We start from the raw sequence: 24701 nt of genomic DNA, 5'->3' as shown, positions 1-24701 counted from the left end.
GGATGCTGTTTATTTAGGGCTCTTCGGGTGGGACCTTGCAGGCAGGGCTTTGCGTGTGTCGGCGCCGTTTGGAGCCTGGCACTGAGCCGAAGCTGGAAGCAGATGGAGACGGGCGGCCAACCCTTGGAACGAGACCGAAAACACGGAGGAGGATGAAGCAGGCCAAGATGTTGACTGAATCAGTCTTGCTGAATCATTTTGCCGCGCCATGAGAGCGGTGTGTTTTGTTTTTCCTGTCAAAGCGTTGCAAGGCAGGTGCTCTCGGCGAAAGGACACGAGGTAAGTAAGGCAGCCAGACTGACTGGCACTAATAACTCCAATAACTCCATATAGCCAGGATACGCTGAGGCTGATGAGCTTCTGCTACTCTTTGCATATAAAAACAAGGCTTCTCATACATTAGCTGCGCTCATGCATGCACGGGCATGCACTCCGTATCTTGCCTTGTTACAGGTCCAGACCTGTACTTTTTCAGCCCGTATGGGGGTAGCGGTTGGGTACTAAGGCACCCTTTTCCCGAGGTAGCATCTCGCAAGCTCTGCCTGCTTCGAAGTATGCAAAAGCAGGCTTGATGAAATTAGCCCTAGCAAGGAGGGAGATACCGACCCACAGGATTCAATTGCGAAGCGAGGGAGGACGTGAAGCCAATGTGATTGATTTGTTTTCTCACTGCCCTGGCTGCTAATCTAGTACTACTGATATCTCTCAATCTGGTGGCTTGAGTTGGCCCAGGTACATCGACTAGGCTCTTATAGCGGGATGGCTGAACAGAGTAATTCAGTGCGCCAATTGACCAATGAGAAGCGCTCCCCCAAGACCAAAGTACATCTGCACTTGCATTTCATTAGGGCATCTCAACCAACCTTGGGCAAATGTACCGAGTCTCGAGCTAGCCGTGGGACGATCTCGCGCTGCTGCATACAAGTGCTGTAGCCTGCAGTAGAGCTTGCAGCAGCATGCAACAGCCTGCAGCTTCTTTTCACCGGTATGCAGCCCAATAGCCAATGCGATCTTAGAGCTGTTGTTTTCTCACTCAGCTGCTGTAGGCACCGCCCGCATCTTCTGCTCCCTGCCTGTGGCTTTCGCACCGGCGCCAACAAGCGAGCCAGCTAATGCAAACGAAGCCGTTTTGGGTCCAATGCGCAGCATCTCTCACATGGGAACACCCAATGATGATTTAAAGTAATTCTTTTGTTTACTACTTGTAAGTTATCACTCTTTACACGCTTTCTTGCATGCCGCATTGATTGGCCTTGGCATGGGATTCAGAGTCTCGACCACAGGAGCGTTGTCATAGAACCTGGCCAAACGAAGGGGAGAAAAGACGCCCTCAGCTCTTTTGCGCTGGCTTTCGCATTTTGAGGCGTTTACTTTGGACGACTAATACTTCGTGGTCTCGTCTCTCGGGGCGGTGTCTCAGGCTGCTACTTTTTTTCCCTTCTTATCCTCCCCAATGGATATCCAAGGCGTTCTAGCTTTTAACCCACCCCATGGCCCGCAATGAGTTGCCTGATTACTCCCTTACCATCCACACCACCCACAGAGCCTGCTCAGTACGAGACGTGTGTATGTTTGCATGTGGGATGAATCGTTTGATGGCCAGGGTACGTGTAATGCTCGAGGGAAGGGACAACAGGAAAAAAGAAGGAGAAAAGGACGCGGCAGCCCGGAACATCGCATCAATTCCCGCGGATGCGGACAGACATCGGGGAAATGCTGGAAGATGTCCCGGACAAGGTGTTTAGTGCTCTTGTAATACTTGGTAGTGTGATTCAAACCGTGGACCTGGACGTGCCCGTGCAATTTGAAGTGTTGCCCGAGAGCATTGCCCGACGGGCTTATGTAAAGGGAGCTTACCAAGAAATTTAGGCGTGTAAGGTATTCCGTGAGATGGATTGATTACCTTGACACCTTGCAAGCATTCCATGCTTCATGTTAGGTTGGGACTCAAATTAACCTCATCTAACAAGGGACACGGAAATCTGTGGCTTAGCGAGCCATGTACGTACCGTGTTACTCTTAGGTACTGTAGGCTGATGGACTGCAGGGCACGCTGCGTTAATACTTGCAAAAGTACCTGCCACTACTTCGTATCTGTAAAACTTGTTCGTATCGCACATGTACCACAAGGCATGAAGCTCTCGGCAAGCACAAACAAGATGACAGGGGGGCTATTTCCCTATTTGGTACACAGAATGTCAGCGAATATAATGCCCCGCTATTCCACGACTGCTTCCTTTGTTAGTTCTGTGAAACTGCTGTTTTGGTTCGCCGCCCAAGTTCTGTTTGGAAAAAGGAAAGGGCACGGGAAGAAAGGAGGAGGAAGGAGGAAGGAGACAACAAGAGTATCCCGCAAAAGGAAATAAAAATGATGGGTTCCAGTAAAATGACATGTGATGAATAAAGGAAAGAACAGAAAAAAGCAAATAAACAAATAAACTCAGAGAAAAAAACGATTGCCAGTGTTTTACGCCTATCATCATTCTCTCACACCTTGGGTACGCACACTGACCACCCATGTTTTCTCTCTTCTTTGTTGTCACCACCACCTTGCCTCTTCTCTCCCTCCCCATCAGCTTGGCCACATTTTGATACGTTCACCCTTTTCTCCCTTCAACCGCATCTCGTCAAATATCATCTTCGCAACCGCAGCAGAGCGACCAATCATCGCTGTATGCCCTCTCTTGAAACCCCGCATGGCATGGGCCGACAACAAACGCTCCGCAACCCCTGCCAAGTTGCTTTACCCAGTTGTCATCCATGGTACAAGATGTGTTGGGTATGATTGATTGATGTGCAGCGCTGCAAGACGAATACTCGCACATGCATATGCCTGCGCCTGCATCAGTGCCAGCAACGGCATTGAGGCAAAACACTTTTGCCCGGGCGTGGCTGCGCAGCACGGGGAACCGGCCTGCCCTAGTTCGCGCCCCATGCCATGTTACAGTGAACTCATCTCGCTGTACAACAAGATCGTGCTGATTGATACATGTAGTCGCACATGTGGCACTCACTCGCTGCCAAACCCAGCCGATCTACGATTCGCCGTGCGCCACCGCCTGCCTGCCGCCGGTAGCCTAACGGCTAGCGAATCCTGGCGCCGTTTCTGCTCCTGTCACATCTTACCACGTACTCCGACCTCGATGCTTTGTTTTATGTGCGATTTGCTCTTATTCCACGCACAAGGCCTGCCATCAATGGCCATCCAAGGTATCTGTGCTGAGATGATGCCGTGGCTGCTCAGCTCCCGGGATTGACCAAGTGCGTATCAACTTGGTACAAGCACGTAATATCGTCGCACTAGGAGCACCTGGGATGACATTGGCTCTTCTCCCACCCCCGCCTGCATCCTACTACTCCATGGACGCAATCTAGCCCGCTCCATCCATACGACTCTGCTTCTTAAAACATTCAACCTTGGCTTGCTGTCCTTGCATGCAGGATACCTGAGCTATTGCCGCGGCCGATATATGACTGCTCTACTCATCCGCTCTTCCCATGGGGCCCTGGCTAACCCTTACATGAAATGTACGGCCAGCTTGTCTCGTAGGTGCCACATCCGGCAGACCATTGTAACCACGCAGTCCAGCTAATCTATGCTCTGAGCAGCATGACATGCTGAGAAAACGACATGTCGTCCTCATCCACGAATGATTACCAAACATGACTTATCTGTCCAAGGTTACAGGAGGGCAAGCCACCTGCAAACGTAACCATGCGCTCACACCATTACCATCGCCGACCTCGTATGGGCGGCATGACCGGAAGCCATTCCCGGCAGCACCAAGAGCGTTGCATCACCGAGACGCATGCTATTTGTACTCGTACAGATCAACTAAAGCAATCGGTTGCTGTGCGATTGGCAACTGCAATTGACCACCAACCAAAAGTCACAGGGCTACGCCGATCAACAATGCATTCATATCTTAAGCCGCCAGCCTATCATCCCCAGTCGTGGGTATACGAGTACACTTATCAGAAGAATGGATTTCGCAGGTGTGTGCTGCGCCATAAATCATTGAAACACGTAGCCCAGTGTTCCAGATCCAGCAACCCCAGCCGAGAGGGAGGAAGATGAAATCGGCAGAGAGCAGCGGGAAAGCTGGCCGGCAGACAGCGACGGCACTGAAATCACAGTCGCATGGGATCCTTACTGCTGCGCTCCTACCACCTCTCTTCCGGCACCCGGCTTTCTACTGATACGAAGTACGCAGCTCTGCCACCTCAACTTCTTCTTGCTTCAGTCTCAACCCACAATCACGGTCACCCGCTGAATCCGTATAACAGATGCCCCCAATAGTTCCAAGCTCGGCCCTCACGGAAGAGTTTGCTCAGCAGCCGTCGCATATTTTCCTCAGTCCTGGCTTGTTGTCTTTAGCAGATGCAGATCTTCGTGCACATTGACGACACCAGCCTTGAGAGTCATGATGAGTTGACCAAGGTAGTTGACCACAGTCCGATGATCTAGCCATTAAAGCACCGGCACTCGATTCCGGTTGGTTCGCATCACATCGCACCTAAAACTTGCATGGACGGGCTTTCTACATATCAACCCAGTCCGGCTATCGGCTGACGGGGCCAGGGTCTGGCCGCCGTTTTACTTGTACTACATACTACTTTATTCCCGGACGCATGAGGCCTCTGAATGCTGGCTGGAATGATGAAACAGCTCCCCCGGCCGTGGTTATTGTCCATCTCTTTACCCTTACCCGCACTAGTAGTCTATCATGTGACTGCTACGGTAGGAGATGAGCCATCTGTTCCCAGCGCTCCGTGTTCCCTGTTCAGCGTAGTGATCGAGTCATTTGAAGATGATGCAGCTCCGGTGTTCTCGGCGTTACCTACTCCCTACATATGAGAGGACGCACATCTGGCACCCGAACAATGGCAGACACGCCGCTGACAAGCCCCACTGTGTTGGCTCGAAAAGGTGAAAGGACGGCGCGGCCATGCCCGGAACATGGCCTTCATCCGACGCCGGCGCATAATCAAGTTTGAAGAGAATCTTTCCAAACCAATGACACTCTCAGATGGGATGACTTGTGGCCTGTGCAAATCCTGATTGCGGGTGTAGTGGCATGAACGGCGCCCGTGAACCTCGACTTTTATCTGCGCCATCTGCGCCATGTTGGTTATAATACGGACTGACGGCTCTTACATCAAGCCCCGTCGCTGGCGAGCATGGCCCCTTGCAACATCTGGCGCTGGCGTTTTAATAGTCTCGCTTGGTGTTTACGGTTGTACTCCAATTTCGACTTCTCAACATACTGTACTCCGTACTCATTCCCGCTTTGTAAGCGATCTACCTCGGCGTTACTGCCGATTTCAATGATGTACCGTTGGGCAGCAAATGCCTCCTGGAACACGAGACAAGATATTTCGATTGCGATCAGCTAGGCTTTTGGAATTTGAAATCGGAAGCTGGTTCCCAAGTTGACCAGGCGAGGTTTTTGGATCAAAGAGGCATCTCTCAGAGTTCTAGAATGTCTATACGTGCGTTATGAGCCATCGCAAAATCGAGCTATTCACTGGTCTCATAGCTGGTCTATATCCCAGGGCTACCAGTGAATAGTCTTGAGCGACACGGTAGACAGGTATTTCTAGAAATCGACTTTTGGGGTATTCTTAGACACGATCGGGGATCCCGGCTAACTGCTCCCGTTTTCACAGCACACCTATCGGCTACCCTGTTCACCGCGCCGCCGGCTCGGCGTTTATGAAAACAGGGCGGGCAGAAGCTATCCATCAACGTACTAGTCCGGTCCGCAACTCTACTTGTATCTCAGCTCCATAGAAGCGGCTGTGGCGTATGAAGACGCCCATGTATTGCTGAATATCTGTTGCTTCGGAACTCGATTACTCATTTCAGATCTTATACCTTGACGCGAGCCTTCCACAGCAATCAGTTGCCATATATGGTCTACGGAGTTGTAGTGCTTACCGATGCCGACAATAAGAGCACGACCCTTGGGATCTTGCGTACTCGAACACAAGCAGGGCTCAAGATACATAGGTTATGTTCGATGCAGCCCTGAGTCTGTTAGCCTGCTGACTTGGCCTGTCAGCAATATGAACGAAGTGCCGAGGACCACGTGTTTGGCCATGGCAGCACCGCCAAGAGACCCGTCAAAGATGGGATGGCATGCCACTACGCACTCGTAGCAGCATTAATTCCAAAACCTCTCCGCAATACCCGTACCAAAAATACAGGTACTTGGTATATCACATATCACACCCCCCAGGCGGCCACTCCGGATTCCTTGATGGGTATCAGGGAACACTACTGCAAGTTTGGTCATGCTACCAGCACCGCTGCGCCGGCACGCTAGACAAGGTCCTGAACCAGCGCTAATGCGCCTCCTCCCGTGCCCAAGTTCCTGGGTCTGACGTTGATTGGGGAGCAGCTTTTGCCATCTCTGGACGGTGAGACAAGTCATCCTCTAGGGTATTGTACCGAGCGCGCCCTCGAGGCCGCTGGTGGTGGGAAGCCGGCTCAAATTGTGTCTGCCTAAATCACACACAGCTGGGACGGCCAGAGAATGAACCAGTTTTCAGCCGTGATGGAAACCGGGGCTTGCAGGGAGCTTGCAGGGAGTAGCAAGGGTGTTTTTGACGTATTGATGGCTTCGCGCATGACTTTGCGCATGACTTTGAGCATGACTTTTTGCTGCCAAGACATGCTATTAATGGTACTGCTCTACTGCCATTACGTTTGATGCAAAGCTGTGGAGCCACTTCTCTCATGAGAGTGAGAGAAATGCTTACTGTAGTGGTCAGAGACAAATGGTCTTTGCATGCTCTCAGGAGGGGTGACATAACATCATGTAATGTAACTCCGGAGATGTCTTCCCATTGGCCCACCAATGCTAGGATAATTGAGAGAATGGCATTTACATAATAATTCGTAGTCCATCTGCACTACTGCACACTTGTGATTATTCGAAACAAACACCATCTTGTAAAAGTATTGCCATCTATCGATTCCATGGATGAAGACCAACCAAGGATGAAGGCTCAAAGAAAGAAAAACAGCCTAAACATGCAAAGTTTCTACCTATCTATATGCAAACCCCTCCCCTCCCCCCTTTCCCTGTAACCGTTCCAATATCCTTGATCCTAGAGAGACAGGTGTAAAGAAGAAAAAAAGCCCCCCTATCTAAAATGCTGTTATTCCCGACTATGCATCTCACTTGACACATGGCAAAGGCGTTCTCCCACTTCGATCCCGATTCGCGCGCGCGCCATGCCCATGGACTATGCGATCCTTCCGTTTCCCCCCGACAAGAGGCCCTGGCCTGACACGAATATTTCCGACATGTCATAACGGATGCTAAATCAGAACACATGACGTTTGGAACGATTTCTGTAGTATTGGCGGCTGCGTCGGCAAGCCTCGGCTTCATCATCAGGGCGTGGCATGTTTCAACGACTCTTAAACAACAAACATCGTCGTCAAAAAGTAGAGTCCGAGAGGAAAAGACGCCGACAGCCATAGGAAAGAGCTGTCTTATGTATGGGTACCCCAGTAAGGATAGAAAAACACCCTTACATCCCCTAGTCGAACGAGCAAGAACGAAGAAAAAAGGAAAGAGAATCAAGGTTATTCTGAAGCCAGGGCATCGCTGTCAACTCCACCAAGGCATGATCGTTGTCTCGCCCTATAGGGCTAAACTAATCAAGCATTCAAGTGGGATTGACAATGGGACCCTCGTGTTCGGGGATAGGAGCAGCTTCGTCGTCGACGACCGCACAGCTGCTTTCTTCGTTGCCGGCATCAGCGGGTGCCTTATCCCTTGCATGGGTTGACTTCATTTCGAGGCCACCCTCCTGATCGCTTCCATGTCTCTCGAGCTCTTCAAAGGTGAAAGCATCTGACAAGTTGATGGCGAGGAATGTCTTTGGCAGTTTGACCCTGTACATCATAAACATGTTAGCCACAGTACTTTCTTAACGGGAACACTGACAAAACAAGAACAGAACAAGCTTATACGAAACAAGAGCCGAAAAGCAACGGGAAGGGGGGGAATTAAAGGGGAAATAACATACTGATTGAATTTGGCGCGTAGGGTCTTGATGACCTGCAGCCAATCTAGATGGGGCGTGAGACTGCGCCGCGGCGCACATCCGATACAGTGCCGGCTATCCAGCTGGACGTGCAAGGGATCAAAGACATGGCACCCAGGGCTGATGGTGATGCGGATGCTATAAGCAAAAGCGGGCTCGTCGCCCTCCTCGGGAGGCGGGTTGACTTCCGACTCATACAGCTCAAAGCAAATCTGCGAGAGATAGTCCAGCTCAGGGATGGTGCTGCGGTTAATCTTGGTCTCGATGCCGCCCTCGATGATGCAGTTGAGCAGGGTGTAGATGTGCGACTCCTTGGTGAAGTAGAAGAAGGACTTTGCGTCGTTGGAGGCCTGCATCTCCTCCAGATCCTGGACAATCTCCTTGAGGAGCGGTAGGGATGTCAAAAGTCCGATTTCCAGCTTCTCGCTATCCGAGATGCCGTACTCCTGCGGGCAGATGAAATCGAACAGAATCTTGGCCAGCCGGTACAGCTCCTGAAGCGGTTCGTTCCGCGGATCCGTCTTATCCGCCGCGCCGCTATTGCTCTTATACAGCCTAAAGTACTGCTCAGGGGGCGCCTCGTCATTCATGTGGCGGAGGCCATTGAGGAAGGATCTTCGCCGGAAGAGCTTGCGTACTGTTGCCGACCGGTTGGAGCTGTCAGCCTTGTCTGAGTTGTCGGGAGTTGCCCCTGTCGCCTTGCCATCATCCGCCGCCGCCGACGACCCTTTGCCGGCAGCGACATCCTCGCCGTCCTTTGTTTTACCATCTTTGACACCATACTCCTCCTCGAGCATACTTCGTGGCGGGGTAAACACCCACTCCAAAAATTGCCGGTTGTGTAAGGCGTCAAACTTCATCGTGTCGTAGAGCTCAGAGATCTTGCTAGGATCCACCTTCTCTGCATCGCAAAACTCCGTAAAGAGCTTCTCCCACCTCTCGCGGAAGAGATCCGCGTCCTCTCCACAACACCATCTGGGCTGAATGTTGGTGACTGCATTAGCCTGCGATAGTGCTGACGAAAGCGACGAACTAGATCCCTCCCCATTGAGCTTCTCGGTGCTGGAGCTTGAGATGGCAGTAAGGGACGTGGCAGCGTTGCTGTTTTGTAGTTTACCGTAATTGTACTGCATCACTCGGCGGTGGAAGTTCATCAGCTGAACGACTCGGTTCTGAACCTCTGACGGCTCCGGCATGTTCTCAGGCCAGGCAAACTGTGCTGGACGTTCATTGCCCTCACGCAACAGCCCCTTAAGCTTCTTCTTGACTTTGTCTGTTTCATCTTTGGCGGCATTAGAGTCATCCAAAAGGTCCTTGCGGATGGTGATGAAGTCTTCCGGGAGCTCTTTTTCGCCTAAAAAGGAGCATGCCCAGATCTGTGCGCTAGCAGTAACTCGCCTCTCGGAGCTGCTATAGATGTGGACCTCGTCGAGGATATCCCTGTTGAGCAGCATCAAATCATTACGCATGTTCTCTCCCAATTCTTGCGACTGGTACCTTGCCGAATGAGTCGGCTCGCCACCCCATTTGACAATGAGCTGAAGCTTGTCGAGGACTAGGCTCTCTTCCGCGGCGGTAAACTTTGACATGGTAACTTCTGAAACTGAATCATGCCGTTTGGATGATCGCCCCTCAGCTTTATCTGCTTCGTCCCCTGGGACCAGGGGCGTGCTATCGCCGGTTTGGCCCGGCTGGGGAGCTTCCTCAGCTTCCGGCACTGGCTCCTTCTTCTTCTTGCGGAACATGGGCTTGATCTGCACTTTGGTTCCAGCCCAGCTTCCCTTTTTAACAAGGACATTTCGGAGAGATCGAAGTTTTTCTCGGTCCTCAACACCTTGTATATAGGCGACATCTACGGCCTGTATCACGCTCGCCAGGGCAGGCTCTCCAATAAGGAGCACTTCTTCCTGGTGGCCTTTAAGGAGGTCGATGAAAGGTTCAGTGTGGAAAGTAAACTTGTACTTTTGCTTGGGAGTCCTGTCCGCATGCCTGATAACTGAAACCATGCCCTTCAACTTCCACGAGTGCTTTGGAGGAGGAGGAGGGGGAGGCGTAGGTTCAGCCACGTCTTCTTCCTGCGCTGTTGGACCAGCAGGAGATTGTGATGCATCCTTGCTAGACCTGGGAGTTGATGACAAAACACTGGGTGACAAAACATCTGATGGTGGTAGCAGCGGTTGTGGAAGCAAGGGGCTCCCTGCCGAGCTCTGGCCAACAGACGTCCGCGCACTCTCTATGGTTGGCGATGCCGTACCGCTAGGGGGGACTAGTGCCGACTCAGCTTGACTAGGTTGTTCAGCTTGTGTCGCGCTGTTGTTTGGCTTCGCCGCAGATATGGGCTGGCTGGCGGTAGCCCCGGTGGTGTTTGTGCCTCCTGATTGCTCGTGTTCCGTGATCGTCTGTCCTGCTTTCGCGATAGGGTCGGCCTCCGAAGACGGGGCGGGAGAAGCAACCGGCGGCGGTGTTATGCCGCCACGGCGAATTCGTTCTTTGATGAAGACATCTTTTAGAATGCTGGCGCAGTGCTCGTAATAATCCTCATTGTCCTTGACAAAGCTCCAGCCGTTGACATCAATGACATAGCTCTTTCCCGAAGCTCTGAGCAAATCGAATCCGCAGACCCTCTGTCCGAATGCAGTCGAAATCTTGCGAGCAATCTCTCGTTCTTCCGCACCGAGACTCGTCACATAGCGCAGCTCCTTACCGTGAGTGTTTCGTCTAACGATGCCATCGACAACAGGAGACTTGCGGGTTTCCGCATGGCAGTACTGAGGACCAACAGTATATGCTTTGACATCCTCCGCATTATCAACTTCCATAAAGCTTTCGTAGATGTAGCTGCCTTCGGGTTCGGAGATAGCTCTAGGGACGTTGAGCTCGGGAATGTATTCAGAGCTCTTGTTTCCAACTTTTCGGAACAGTTTCCGTGCTCCTCCTCCAGAGCTCTTTGGAAAATATATGATGATGTTGTGATCTTCGCCGCTGATTGGTTTCTCTACAAAGGGTTTCTTGAGAAGGGCTCCATCAACACTGAGAACGTCTCCGTCGTCTAAAAGTTCAACCTTTGTTGGTGGTGGAGTATTTTCCGGGTCAGCGGGTTCCAGTGTCACTCCGGACACTTCCTTGATATATTTTGACATTTCTGGGGTGAGAACCTTGGGGCCACCGTCCCGTGTCACTTCAAGGCGCTTTGGCGTGCGAACCTGAATCTTGTCTAGCAGACGCAAGCACGCACGCCTATCCCAGAGGATCTTTTGCATCGGGACATCGTTGACACAAAAGGGCTTCCTGGTCTTTATATATGCAATAGCCTTTTCTAAAGGAAACCCATCTGAGTAGAATGATATTAAATAGTCACTGAAAACTGTTAGCAAATATTGCGTGTTCTGTGGTCTGTTGTTTTTGTCATCTGGTTGATACGCCAAGGGGATCATGCCACTATCCTCTTTACGCTGACCGAGAAGGGAATTGCTCACCACATTGGCCAATTTTCAACCTCTATACGAAAATTTTTCTGTTAGTACCACCATCCTTTGCAAGAAAACATTAAAGACGATCTGCATTTTTTTCTAATTCGAGGCTGGAGAAATCGAAGAAATGCCATACCTTCATCGAGAATAGTTTTGTCACCAAAAACCACCACATCGAACTCGCGGTTCGCTATAAGGCGATTTAGAATGTTCCGGCTCGGCTTGCTTCTGGCTTTGATATCGAGAGCGCATATGCCAATAACACCTAGGGGCGCGGGTTTGACTGCAGCATAGTTGTCAGCTACAATGTACAATCCAATGAGGGAGATTTGCCCGATCGATGCTCGATTCCACACGAACCTTCTTCTTTCTCTCGATGATGCGGTCCTCGTTCACTACTTGGGCTTTGGCTGCTGTATGCAGTGCTTCCACTGAACCGTCTCTTTGCTCTACTCCGAGAACGATCGGGCTGGGTAGTTCGCATGGTTTCGGATCGTTGGTTTCGCCTGACGAGGTCAAGATGCGGCGGCTGCGAATCTCTGGCCGCGAGGCTGTGAGTATTAGGCGACCCATGTCCCGACTGGCTGCCCGAAGAGGTGGTGACGGTGACGCTAGACAATGCGGCTTCAGGCTGGGCCGAGGCTGGCCCTTTTCCGGACGACATCAGACTCGGTACCGATCGCGGAGGCGGTCCTTGATCAGACGCTGGATTGGATTGCGATTGCGATGGGCTGATGATGACGCCACGTGCCGAAGCCAATGAATACAACGATGTTCCCGACAGACGCTTCGATCGAATTGAATGAGAGTCTGAAAACGACGACTTGGTAGTCAGAGCGGGTTCGGGGAGAGCCGAGTGGTTGGCTGGAACATCTGGATTGGGGCGCATCCGAGGAGTATCGTTGTCAAAGAAGACCTGGCTCTGCTGAGATTCTCCCAGGTAGAGTTCCTCAGTCAGGGCTTCGGAAGCGGCCGAGTGTCGTCGACTGTATGAACTCATCGATCGAGCGCCTTTGAGAAAATTGGAAGAGTGAGGGCTGCTAGAGAAGCTAGATCGTTCGGCGTGGATGTCGGAGGTGCCCGGCTCGGCATAGCGGCTCTTGCTGCTGACTGAGCCCGTGAAGGAGGAAACAGACACGCTGCGGGATTGCCTCGATGGCTGGGACGGCAAGGTGTTCGGCGAGGAATTGGCGGCACTGGCGTCGTACGAAGCTTCTGACGGCGGTGGCAGCGGAGCCTCTTCGTTCCCCATAGCGGGATCGCTGAAGCTGGCACTGGAAGGGTCCATGATATGATAGTGGCGGAGGCTTGCCAGCAGAAAGAAGCCGTAGATGGGCTGGCGGAGGGGAGACGGAGGGGAGATAGTCTATCGACTAACGGTCTGGAGGTAAGCAGGAGGAAAAGAAAAGACTGGAGTCTTCTCGCCGAACGGGATCCGGGAGGAACCCACTCTGTGCGGTCAATACTTTGCAGGAGCTTGGCTGCAATCGTCCGGTGCTAGATACGGGCGGGCGGTGACATCATCCGAGAGCGGCGAGTTGACACGCTGCAGCAAGACACGTGGTGGCTGTAATTGGATCAAGACAATGAAGAAAGGCTGTATTGAAAGAAAGATGGCCTTCATGGGAGAAGGAGAATTAAAAGGGCATTGCCTTCCTCAGTGCAGATATGTACCTACATCGAACCTTATCAAAAGTGTAACTTGGCTACTGTAGTCGCTCCAGAGACGGTCTCTGTGGCGGCATCCTTGGAATGATTTTTTTTTCTTCCTTCTCTAGGCTTCTGGACGGTCCCTTTTGGCGATTGCTGAGATATAATTGGCCCAAGCCACATGCAGCGTCAGCTAAACGAGGGGCAAATCGGGGAGCTGAGCAAGGATATGCTTGGCACCAAGTAAGAGAAAAAGAGGGAACAAGCTGCAATGGAGGGGCAAAAGTCGAATTGGCGAATGGAAATTGATGCCCTGGGGCTGCAAGGGGACAAGTCTGAGCAAAACCAACCAACAGAATCACTATTTAACGTCCAAATCCACTTAGCGGTGAGGCCGTCGTCGAGCTACCATGACAAGCCTGTGCTATGAGGGTCTGTTTATCTCATTGATTTGCGCTGCAGTCTGGGGGACTGTGATGAGGTTTTTAGCCTGCAACACCAGAGTGGTAGCAGATGTCGTCTGTGTAACCGCACAGAGGATTCAAATGCGTCGAAAAGGTGGTCATCCGGCACATGTGGTTGGTTCTATGGCGATCAAAGAGAGTTTGCTGAAGATGAATACGAAGTAGAAGCTCTGTGGCATTTATTGACACTTTGCAGACTTTTGAGATCTTGCCGCAAGCCTTCGTATTAACCTGCACATCCGTAATATGCCAAATGTAAAACGGGCAATATGTGCGCTTATATCGAATCAAAGAGCATGTGTGCAGATTTTTTTCAAGCAGCCAAGCGCATTTGTTGTCTATCAGTATGATATTACGCAGATATATCACAATGAAGGGAAATAATATGTGCTACACACTTGAGATGAATTCGTTATACAGACTTGGAAGGGCATGTGGCGGTGTCATGTGGCGGGGACATGCGCTCCAGCCACTTGTCATGGCTAGCTGCTCGTTAGGTAAGCGGCAGAAAACGGCAGTATCCATCACCGCCAAAAATTTACAGATCCACGAACAAGTGAGTGCTGCTCTCGACGACGAATCGCGAAACGCTGCACAACACCAGCGTAAAGATGCCGCATTCCGATCCCGATGGGCCGCTGGCAAAGCGCCAGAAAGTTTCGACTTTGGCCAATGCGCCTCAAACCTCAAGCAATTCCTCCCGAATCTTTGCTCCATTCCGAGTACGTATATGCGATGCGCTCTTCCTATGAAAAATAGCTTTTAGCAACTAGATACATGACCCTAACCGCTTATTGCGCAGACTGTCGGCCTTGTTTCTCCATCGAGTATTCCTTTTACGTCTTTTCCATTGGGAAAGACTACTTTCCAAATTACAACATCGGTCGGCCGGTCTCTGCAGACCTACGATTTGCTCCGAGGTCTCAACCTAGTCTTTGTCACCCGGCCGCAGACGCTCGCGGACATCACTGCTACATATGCCTGGGGAAAGAAGGTCTTTGCCGCATGGGGTGGGTCGCAGGATGGCGAGCCTCAAGGTCTATGGGTCTTCCAAAGAGGTAGAAAGATTGATGAGGTAGCTCTCCCCAGCGACCTGACAGAGCCAATCCAGCAAATCACCATCTTTGGAACCTGGTTCATCGCTTGCGCCAAGACGAGAATTGAGGTTTTCAAAACCGCGACACTCGAGCATTACACTACTATCCACACCATGGCTGCTGCCAAAGGCGGCCATGAGATCACGAGCGGCGTTGTCACTATGCCCACATTCCTCAACAAGATCTTCGTTGGTCGCAAAGATGGTTGGGTCGAGATCTGGAACGTCAGCACTGGAAAGTTGATCTACACCATTTTACCTCCTTCCCCCGACTCTGGCGCCGTAGCTTGTCTCGAACCCACTCCGGCCCTCTCCTTGCTGGCCATCGCCTACTCAAGCGGTACCCTAGTCATCACCAATGTTCTCACCGATAAGCGCGCTCTACAAGTCGAAGCCGGAAGCCCAGAGGCCCCCATTACTTCGATATCGTTCAGAACTGATGGTATGGGAGCTGGACATGATGGCAGAAAGGACGGTGTCATGGCCACAGCTACACCATCCTCAGGCGATATTACTTTTTGGGATCTGAATAAGGGAGGTCGTGTGATGGGAGTCCTTCGAAGTGCCCACAACCCACCTTCAGGTGAGGGCGGTGACGTTCGCGGTGGCATCAGCAAAGTTGAATTTTTGGCTGGTCAGGCAGTCATTGTGTCTAGCGGCCGAGACAACTCGCTCAAGTCATGGATCTTTGATGAGACGCCTTTCTCTCCTATCCCAAGGATCCTGCACTCCCGGAGCGGACATTCTGGTCCTGTCAATTGCCTCCAATTCTTGCCCTCTGATTTCGATGGTGCTGAAGCTGGAAATAAATGGATCATCAGCGGTGGCAAGGATAGGAGTCTGTGGGGATGGAGCATGCGTCGCGATGGTCAGAGCACAGAGCTGAGTCAGGGCAACATACGAAAGAAGGCAAAGAAGATTGGTATCCTGGCTAGCAACGCTCTCGCCCATGGCCCAACGACAACACTGGAGGATCTCAAAGCCCCCGAAATCACATGCATTGCCACTTCACTTAACCGTGATGGTGGCATTGGCGCCTTGCCTGGCAAGCAAGAGATTTGGCAGAAGGGACGGGACCCCAAGAAGAAGATGGACGCGGAGATTAGCGGAATGACGGGCTGGGAGAGTGTAGTCACCGCTCATAAAGGTGACCCTTTCGCCCGCACCTGGTTCTGGGGTCGAAAGAGAGCTGGTCGCTGGGCATTCCCAACTGGCGATGGCACCAACGTCACAGCCGTTGCTATCAGTCCCTGCGGAACGTTTGCGTTGGTCGGCTCGGGGGCCGGTGGTATCGACATGTACAATCTTCAGTCTGGTGTTCACCGCCAACGCTTCCCCTCCAAGTTGACACCAGCGCAAGCCCGTCAGCTGAAGATGCAGCAGCTTCGACAGGCAGATGACGTTGTTCAGCTGCAAAGCGAAGGCAACCGAAAGTATCCTGCCGGTGTTGGCAAGCATACCCAGGCCATTACTGGCCTTGTTGTTGATTCTATGAACAAGACTGTGGTGTCTTGTGCGCTAGACGGCAAGATCAAGTTTTGGGATTTCTTGACAGGAACCCTCTTGGAGCAGTTGGACTGGGCCCCCATGACATTCCCAACTGGTTGCCGTTACCACCCTGCTAACAACCTCTTGGCCTTTTCTTGCGATGACCTGTCCATTCGAGTTGTCGACCTAGAAACAAAAAAGACCATTCGAGAATTCTGGGGCCCCAAGGATGTCATTAACGACTTTTGCTTTTCAAACGACGGAAGGTGGGTCATTGCCGCCTCTCGCGATTCGGTCATAAGGATATGGGATCTACCCACCAGCCATCTCATCGACGCTATTCGGCTGGAGAAGCCGTGCAAAGCTGTAGCCATGTCATACACAGGCGAGTACCTGGCTGCTGCTCTGGAGGACAGCCCTGGTGTTACGATATGGACGAACAAGGCTCTGTATAAACACGTCCCGACTCGCCAGATATCCGAAGCTGAAATCGACTTGGTGACTGCACCTACGACGTCCGGAGAAGGAAACCTCGGCCTGCTGGAGGCAGCATTTGAAGAGGACAAGGCAGAAGACGACGTTGGCATCGTCGCGCCTAATGTCGATCAAATCAGTGCTGATCTTATGACGCTCAGTTTGGTTCCTAAGAGCAGATGGCAGACGCTGCTCCATTTGGACCTGATCAAGGAGCGTAATAAGCCGACGGAGGCACCTAAGCTCCCCGAAAAGGCGCCCTTCTTCCTGCCATCTACATCCGGGGCGCAAGTACCCGGGGCTAAGGACGGATCAGATGAACCAGAAAATGGGAGCAAGTCTCGTATCAGTAGATATGACAAGGCTCGATTTGAGGAAACATTCACATCAAAGCTGCGTGCTGGCGCTGCCGACGGCAACTGTAAGTTCTTTGTTCTATCCAGACATTATCAAACTAAAAGTACTGACATTCTTCTCTTCTAACCAGACGATGATTTCATCGAGCACCTCAAATCTCTCTCTCCCTCGACTGCCGATCTTGAGCTTCGGTCGCTTTCCCTAGGCGAGGATGATGACTCCAACGAGCTCCTCCACTTTATCCGAGCTCTTACGACACGGTTACAAGCGCGAAAGGATTACGAGCTGACGCAGGCGTGGATGACCGTGTTCCTCCGACTTCACTTTGATATGGTAATGGAAAACAAGACGCTGCTAAAGGCTCTTGAGGAGTGGAAGGGACAGCAGGAGAAGGAATGCAACAGGCTGGATGATTTGGTTGGATATTGCAGCGGCGTGGTGAGCTTTTTGAGAAGCCCAAGGACGTGATGAGCTGTGGTCTTTGAAAGGTACATAATAGATGGATAGATGAGCGGATGAAAATAATGCATCAGGTCTGGCAAAAAATTGTTTATGATGTGCACGGTGTGACTCGACAAGGGGATGATGTGTGAAACTACTACTCACCAAAAGACTGGTCGAACACAAGATGCTGCAGTTTGCCAAGGCGTCCATCGAGCACTACAGAGATAGAGACACCAACATCATACCAACGACGTTGGACGTCACGAACTGAACGCCGCAGCAACCTGGCGACAGCGACCAACAAACGGAACGCGAGATAGCAGAACTCGAGCGCCTCGAAAAGCACCTACCAACATGAAAGAAGGAATGCCAGCGGTGATGACGGAAATGGATCAGTTTGAGATTCTATTCTACGCACCACGACTTGATTACGACCCACCCCCCATCACAAGCTAACAGCACCTTCAAAATTATAACGAAGTCTTCTTCGTGGCTTCCGCAAGCAGAAGCAACACAATGAAAACAAAGAGCCGAAGCGTTTAATATCAAAAATTGCGCCTCCCATGGCCCCGAAGGACAATGGAGCAAGGAGTCGACTCCGCGATGTGCAATGCAGGCCCTCCATACTAGCACTCCGAATTCTTGATCTCGGATAAGGGTGCTGGAGCAAGGTAAGTATGAGGAAAGGAAAGAAGAAAAGAGAATCGAAAGGGAAGAGGGAGGAGGACAATATATAGTTGGGCAGAGGTGGTCTGTGCGCACGAAGATGTGGGCGGTGAAGTTGGGCAGGTGAGGCTGCTGCCTGGAGGGCTGAAGTGAAAGTGAATTGAAGGTATAGGTACTGTAAGTGATGTATCTTTGGGTGGAGGATGAGGTTAATGTACTTTCAGTTGGCCAAGCGTGTTTGTAGAGGGACTTTTTCTTGCGTCAACTGGAGTTGATGGAATTGCTCCTGAGGTGAGGCTGAGATGGATGCCTGATGAGAGGAGGAGGGGGAGCTTCGGATCGCCGATGGTTGGGGTACCAAGCGCTCCAAGGGTTTTCAGTCTGACTCATTGTTCAATAGTCATTTAAAATGTCTTGTATTTGAAAATCAAGGTATACTGTAATAAGTACGCTATTCAAGAAGGCAGCCGGGAAAATGGAACCCCCGTGATGAAGGATCAATGGTGCTAGAATCATACGCCGGTCGATGATAGATCAGGCATAGTATAATCGGTTAATATCATAACCTAAGTATATTGGTAAAGGAGATTGCAACCGAAATTTACGAAGGCGTTAATTACCAAAGAAAGTTGGTCGACGTCTTTCCAAGATCACGATCGAAGCAATCATCTGGCGCTGGATGATAACGGGCGCTGATAGTTGTGTCCACCTATCTATCGTTTTTTTGGTGATAAAGATCAAAGAGAAGTCAATAAATATTCACTGTTGTTGTATTGATCATTTCAATGCCAATTTGAATCCAGTATCCAAGAGTCGATCGGATTCAACCCCTTCCGCCCCGGTTTTGCGCCAGATTGATGGCCTCGATATCGCTTGCCAGCACCTCTTGGCGTCAAATTTGTTGTGAAGAGGGGAGAGGAGCAACCGAAAATATGTTATATTGTATCTTCTAACTCCTAGCTGATACCACATAGTGATTGTCGAGCCAACCATATTGTCTGGACATCTTTAGCCCTTCCATATACTCGGCTTGAAAGACAACGGCAAACAATATGCCACATTTGACTCATTTATGGCTACACCGGGCCTCCTTTTCCAACACTGGCTGTTGATACAAGCACTAGAAAGTGGTTGAAAAAGGAGGGCCAAGAGGAGGCGACTTGAGGTAGAGAGAGAGCTTACCGTTCATCGTGTGAAGCTTGCCAGGCGTAGTAATGAGAGGGCTCCAGCTATTAATTGAAGACTAAATACATCCATCGTAGTCATGGAAGAGATACCCTATAGGTGTTTAAAAGGCCTACAACAGATGATGCGAAAGGAAACCTCGAAACCATTTTCTTCTAGATGAGTCTGCATTCACCATCCATGTCCACGATCCATCCATATCATTTTGAATTCTACGGCTGTAGGCACCCATCATCAATCAATGGATGGATCAAATGCTACCAACCTGCATTCCTTAGCGCCCTTAGTCTTCTAGGTTTGAGGTTTGGCGCCACCCACCCTCTGGCTTTAGCGCATTCTACCCGCGATACAGCGGGGCATCCAGATTTTCTATCCTGTAAAATTTCCAACCATCACAAGCTCCAAACGCCAGCAGGTCAAATCGCAACGATGGGCAAGAAATTCAGAGTGAGTTTCGTCGAGGAACCAGCGGATTCAATTGAAAGCAATTGTCAAATACTGATGATTTATTTCTCATATACAGGGAAAAGGACGTCGTGGAGGTGGTGGTGGACGCGGAGGAGGCGGTGATCGCGGCCAAAGCTGGAGGGACTACCCGGCTCTCAAGAAGGAGAATCAGAAGCTCCAGGAGTTTTACGACTCGCTGCTGCAGCTTCCCGAGGAAGAGAAGACGCAATTCTGGGACGCATTGAAGCGCGAGCTGCCCAACAGCTTCCGCTTCTGTGGCTCCAAGGGGTACGTTGTGCTTTGCGCGCTCATGCTGATTTTTCCCAACTCTTCTCTTTGCGTCAGTCTGATTCCTTGCGCTCAACGCTAAACTTTGTCGCATAGCCATGCGCTCGCCGTCGAGAGACTTCTGCGATCCCGATACATTCCCGAAATCGTCAAGATTGAACACCAAGATGGCCGCCCCGTCGACCCTCCCAAGCCAGTGTCCTGGTACCCCGACGAACTTGCTTGGTGGATGACTACGCCCAAGAACGTTGTTCGCAAGTTCCCGCCCTTTGCGGCTTTCCAAAAGTTCCTCGTGTCTGAAACCAGTGTCGGCAACATTAGCAGACAGGAAGTCGTCAGCATGATCCCTCCTCTGCTGATGGATCTCCGACCAGGCATGACTGTGCTGGACATGTGCGCTGCGCCGGGAAGCAAGTCTGCTCAGCTGCTGGAGATGCTCCACGTTGGCGAAGAGTCTCGCGTGAGGAAGGTTCTGCGAGAATTTGCCAAGGAGGATGGTTTGGATCTCGGTGCTGAGACCAAGGACGAAGCCGAAGCCGATCTTGAGGCCGACCCATCTGATAATGGTCGCGCCACGGGCCTACTGATCGCCAACGATGCCGATTACAAGCGTGGCCATCTTCTTGTCCATCAGCTTAAGAGACTGTCATCACCTAACCTTCTTGTGATGAACCACGATGCCACCCAGTTCCCCTCTATCAAGCTGCCTTCGACCGACAACAAGCCTGTCTACCTTAAATTTGACAGAATTCTTGCCGACGTTCCTTGCTCCGGAGACGGAACAGCACGAAAGAATGCCAACCTGTGGAAGGACTGGCAGCCGGGTAGTGCCCTAGGGCTGCACGTCACACAGATCCGTATCCTGGTCCGAGCCCTGCAGCTCCTCAAAGTTGGTGGCCGCGTTGTGTACTCCACATGCAGCATGAACCCAGTTGAGAACGAATCAATCATTGCTGCTGCCATTGAAAGATGTGGTGGCTTGGACAATGTTGAGATCGTTGACTCTAGTGACCAGCTCCCTGGCCTCGTGCGACGACCCGGTCTGAAGACGTGGAAAATCATGGACAAGAGCGCTAGAATTTGGAGCTCATGGGAGGAGGTCGAAAAGTTCGCCAAGGAGAGCAACGAAGGTGTGATTCCTGGACGACTTCAGTCATCCATGTTCCCAGACCCCGCGGGGACCAAGCTGCCTTTGGAGCGCTGCATGCGAGTCTACCCTCACCTGCAGGATACCGGTGGCTTCTTCATCACCGTTTTGGAGAAGAAGTCCGAGTTCAAGGCAAAGCCGGAGAACGAGGCAAAGGAGGCCGCCCAGTCCAACGAAGCCTCTGAGAACGTCGCCGCTCCTGCTATCGAGGCAAAGCCAGAGGAGTCTGCCGCAGCGGAAGAAAAGAAGGAGGATGAACCGATGGAGGATGCCTCCCCGGCCGCTAGCAAGCGCCCCCTGGAGACTGACGATGGTGCAGAGCAACCAGCGAAGAAGACCAAGACTGGAGAGGAAAGCTCAGCAGCCGCCACTCCCGTTCCCGCCCCTACCACACAACGCGAGGACCGTCCAGGCAAGCCCAAGCGAAATGGGCCGGTCGAAGAGCCCTTCAAGTATCTCGACCCCGAGCACCCAACCATCCAGAACATTAAGGACTTCTACAAACTGTCTAGCCGCTTCCCCACCAACCGATACATGGTGAGAAACGAGATGGGAGAGCCTGCCAAGGCCATCTATTACACCACTGCCTTGATGCGTGACATCCTCACGGAGAACGAGGGCCGCGGCCTGAAATTCATCCACGGCGGTGTCCGCATGTTCATGAAGCAGGACGCACCCTCGGCCGAAGTTTGCCGCTGGCGCATCCAGGCCGAAGGCATGCCCATCCTGCAAGGCTACGTCGGCGAGACCCGCATCGTGCGGCTCCGTAACAAAGAGACGCTGCACAAGCTCCTGATTGAGATGTTCCCCAAGATCAGCGACGGCGGGTGGAAAAACTTTGAGGAGATTGGCGAGCGGGTGCGCGACATTGGCATGGGATGCTGCGTGCTGAGGGTCGAGCCCGAGGGCGACGACCAGGAGTGGCAGGAGAGGATGGCGCTTCCGCTGTGGAAGAGCATCCATTCGCTGAACCTGATGCTGCCCAAGGAGGATCGGTCGGCGATGCTGCTGAGGGTGTTTAACGACACTTCGCCTTTGATTAACATTAGTCTGCAGAGGAAGGAGAAGAAGGAGGCTGAAGAACAGCAGCAGGAGGAGGAACAGCAGGAGATTGACCTGGAGGATATTCCCACCCCAGAAGGATCTGATTAAATGGGATCGTGATAATAGCTACCTTGTATAACCCCTGAGGCAAGGATGAAAAAAATGTACAATTGGAGCTTGTATGGAAGAAATTGGTAGAACCATCTACTTAGGTACTTATATCTATATGCTTATTTTCGTTTTATCCAAAGATGTCTTTCGTCAGGGTGATTTTGCGTATCACAACTATTCATACAAGCGCTGTCATCCCATACATATCGTACATATCTCACTCTTAACTCTATCTTTTATGCGACAGCTCTACTCGTCCAAAAGTCCAACAGTCCAGTGAACAATCCGGTCAACCCCCTGGCCATGAATCGCACTGACTGGAATAGCCGCACAGCTCTTTGTCCACGCCCCCTCAACGCCACTCGGGTGCGGTTCTCGTCCTTCCGTCACATCATCTAGATACGTCTTGAGCTCCCGGAAGTTGTCCTGCGTGTCCGACAAATCCGCCTTGGTGGCGACGACGAACCAAGGCTTGCCCGCAATGTGCAGCGTCGGCGTCCGGGTTTGCACCTCCTGCATGGGCAGCGGGGTGCCGTATGAGGCGCCCATCAAGTTGACAGGTCCGCGCGTGACCTGGGAAGCCAGATCCCAGTCGACTCGGGACTCAATCTCCCGAGAACGCTCTTCTTCCTGACGCATTTCGGCGTAGAGGCTGACTTCGCGCCAGAGGGACTGGAGGGCCTTGACAGCGTTGCCGGCGCTGAGGTCGATGACGAATGCGAGGACGCCTGCGCGCTCGACGTGACGGAGGAAGGCTATGCCGAGGCCGCGGTCGAGATGGGCTCCTTCGATGAGACCTGGGATGTCTGCTACACTGAAGCGTGTCCGCGGCTCTCCCAGGGCGGAATCGTCAGTGTTGGCTTCCGGGGATGAAGATGGGTAACGGTGGCGGCGCGGTTTGACGCTGGGACGGCCAGAGTACCTGTCTAAGACGACGGTGCCAATGTTGGGTTGCAGAGTTGTGAAAGCCCAGTTGCCGACTCGCGTGCGGCTGTTGGTGAGAGCTCGCAGGAGAGTGCTTTTGCCGGCGTTGGGCAAACCCACCAGACCTACATCTGCCAGGAGCTTGAGCTCCAGGGAGATTTTCATGGTCACGGCTTCATCGCCTTTGGTGGCGAAGACCGGTCGGGGGTGATTTCTCGAAGTGAAGTGAGGGTTCCCGAGGCCGTTGATACCACCTGCGGCGAGCAGAATGGGAGTGGGCGTTGGTCTGGAGAGGTCGAGATAGACTGGCGCAGCGGGCTGCTGGAAGAAGCGAGTCCGCTTGGGCAGCTTGGGGAACTCTGCAGACTTCATGTCGTTTTTGGACATGCCAGGATAGAGAAGCCACTTCTCCCGCTCCGGATCATCGGCATCTGGGTCGTAGTCGTCCTCGGGACTGTATTTCTTTGAGCGTCGCTCATCCATGGCGTCTTCTTCTTCTTCTGCCGCTTCTTCTGCTTTCAACTCCAATTCCTGTTGCTGCTGAGCCAAAAGCTCGCGCCGCCTCTGTTTCTTCAGCGCATTGTATGCCTTCATGGCCATCTCCTCTTCGGCAGCTGGGTCATGGCGCTCAATCTCTTGAACGATTGTGCCCACGGGAACAGTAATGACAACGTCTTCTCCTCGCATGCCTCCTTTTCCACTTCCCTGCCCGTGCCTTCCGCGCCCAGCACGGACGAAACGTCTGCGGGCTAATTTATGCAATGAGGTTTCACCATGCGCGGCTTGGATATAGACATTGCCCCCGATGCCGCCATCGCCGCCATTGGGAGGACCATCAGGGAGAAATGCCTCTCGCTGGAAGGAGACGCAACCGTTCCCTCCACGGCCAGCATAAAGCGTCAATTCGGCCTTATCCGCAAAGCTTGGCGCCGCATAGTCGTCTGGTGCAGGATTCAGTCGCGACTCGGGGAGGCTGTTGCTGTTCAAGGTAGATGAAGAGGACGAAGAGTGGCGAGTGAGAGTCGTTCGGAGCAGGGCAGAGTGGACGAGCCGAGGGCGAAAGAGTGCCGGATAGAGGAACGGCGCCAGAGGCAGCTGAGACGGGCCGGGACACCGAGGCGGCATGATGGGATTATTTGGGCGGCTATAGTTGCTTGCCCATGGTTATATACGGGTGTGTCTGATGATGCGACATGATGCACCAGAAATTTCGACGATGCTGCGTCGCCGATAAGATAAGAACTCAATGGCTCACCCACTAGCCGTGGAGGGGTTCCAGTGGTAACTACGGCCTGTAGCCGGGGCTTGACCCCACCAGCGCCGGCATAATAGCGGGCATGGCGGGGTTTGGAGGCCGATCAGAGGCTCAATTGAATCAAGCA

At 52.1% G+C, this 24701-nt stretch overlaps 4 protein-coding genes across 4 annotated transcripts; 2 read left to right on the top strand and 2 right to left on the bottom strand.

Moving 5' to 3' along the window:
- Nucleotides 1-7588: 7588 nt before the first annotated feature.
- Nucleotides 7589-13031, bottom strand: V8C40DRAFT_169965 (inositol polyphosphate kinase domain-containing protein). The gene is made up of 5 exons (XM_083211597.1): nt 11895-13031; nt 11671-11817; nt 11541-11562; nt 8047-11421; nt 7589-7912 (listed from the first exon to the last, which is right to left on the bottom strand). The coding sequence occupies exons 1-5, from the start codon at nt 12820-12822 to the stop codon at nt 7684-7686; spliced, it is 4701 nt and encodes a 1566-aa protein (XP_083075397.1). The 5' UTR covers nt 12823-13031; the 3' UTR covers nt 7589-7683.
- A 1124-nt stretch (nt 13032-14155) lies between these two features.
- V8C40DRAFT_238555 (rRNA-processing protein UTP21) lies at nt 14156-17601 on the top strand. The gene is made up of 3 exons (XM_083214468.1): nt 14156-14370; nt 14451-17127; nt 17194-17601. Exons 1-3 carry the CDS (start codon nt 14260-14262, stop codon nt 17529-17531), a joined length of 3126 nt encoding a protein of 1041 aa, XP_083075396.1. The 5' UTR covers nt 14156-14259; the 3' UTR covers nt 17532-17601.
- A 2117-nt stretch (nt 17602-19718) lies between these two features.
- Nucleotides 19719-22534, top strand: V8C40DRAFT_238548 (tRNA (cytosine-C5-)-methyltransferase; the record flags this gene model as incomplete). Its single annotated transcript, XM_083214467.1, has 3 exons — nt 19719-19805; nt 19882-20093; nt 20190-22534. Coding segments are annotated over exons 1-3 (2429 nt in total), but the record flags the coding sequence as incomplete, so codon positions are not given.
- V8C40DRAFT_238547 (protein MTG2) lies at nt 22457-24504 on the bottom strand. Its single transcript, XM_083214466.1, has one exon. The coding sequence runs from the start codon at nt 24442-24444 to the stop codon at nt 22645-22647; it is 1800 nt and encodes a 599-aa protein (XP_083075394.1). The 5' UTR covers nt 24445-24504; the 3' UTR covers nt 22457-22644.
- Nucleotides 24505-24701: the final 197 nt, after the last annotated feature.

Source organism: Trichoderma camerunense (assembly GCF_050948025.1).
Source record: "Trichoderma camerunense strain CBS 138272 chromosome Unknown V8C40scaffold_5, whole genome shotgun sequence".
In the NCBI taxonomy this organism is placed as follows: domain Eukaryota; kingdom Fungi; phylum Ascomycota; class Sordariomycetes; order Hypocreales; family Hypocreaceae; genus Trichoderma; species Trichoderma camerunense.
Note: the sequence above shows the minus strand (reverse complement) of the source record. Positions and strands in the feature narration are given on the sequence as shown.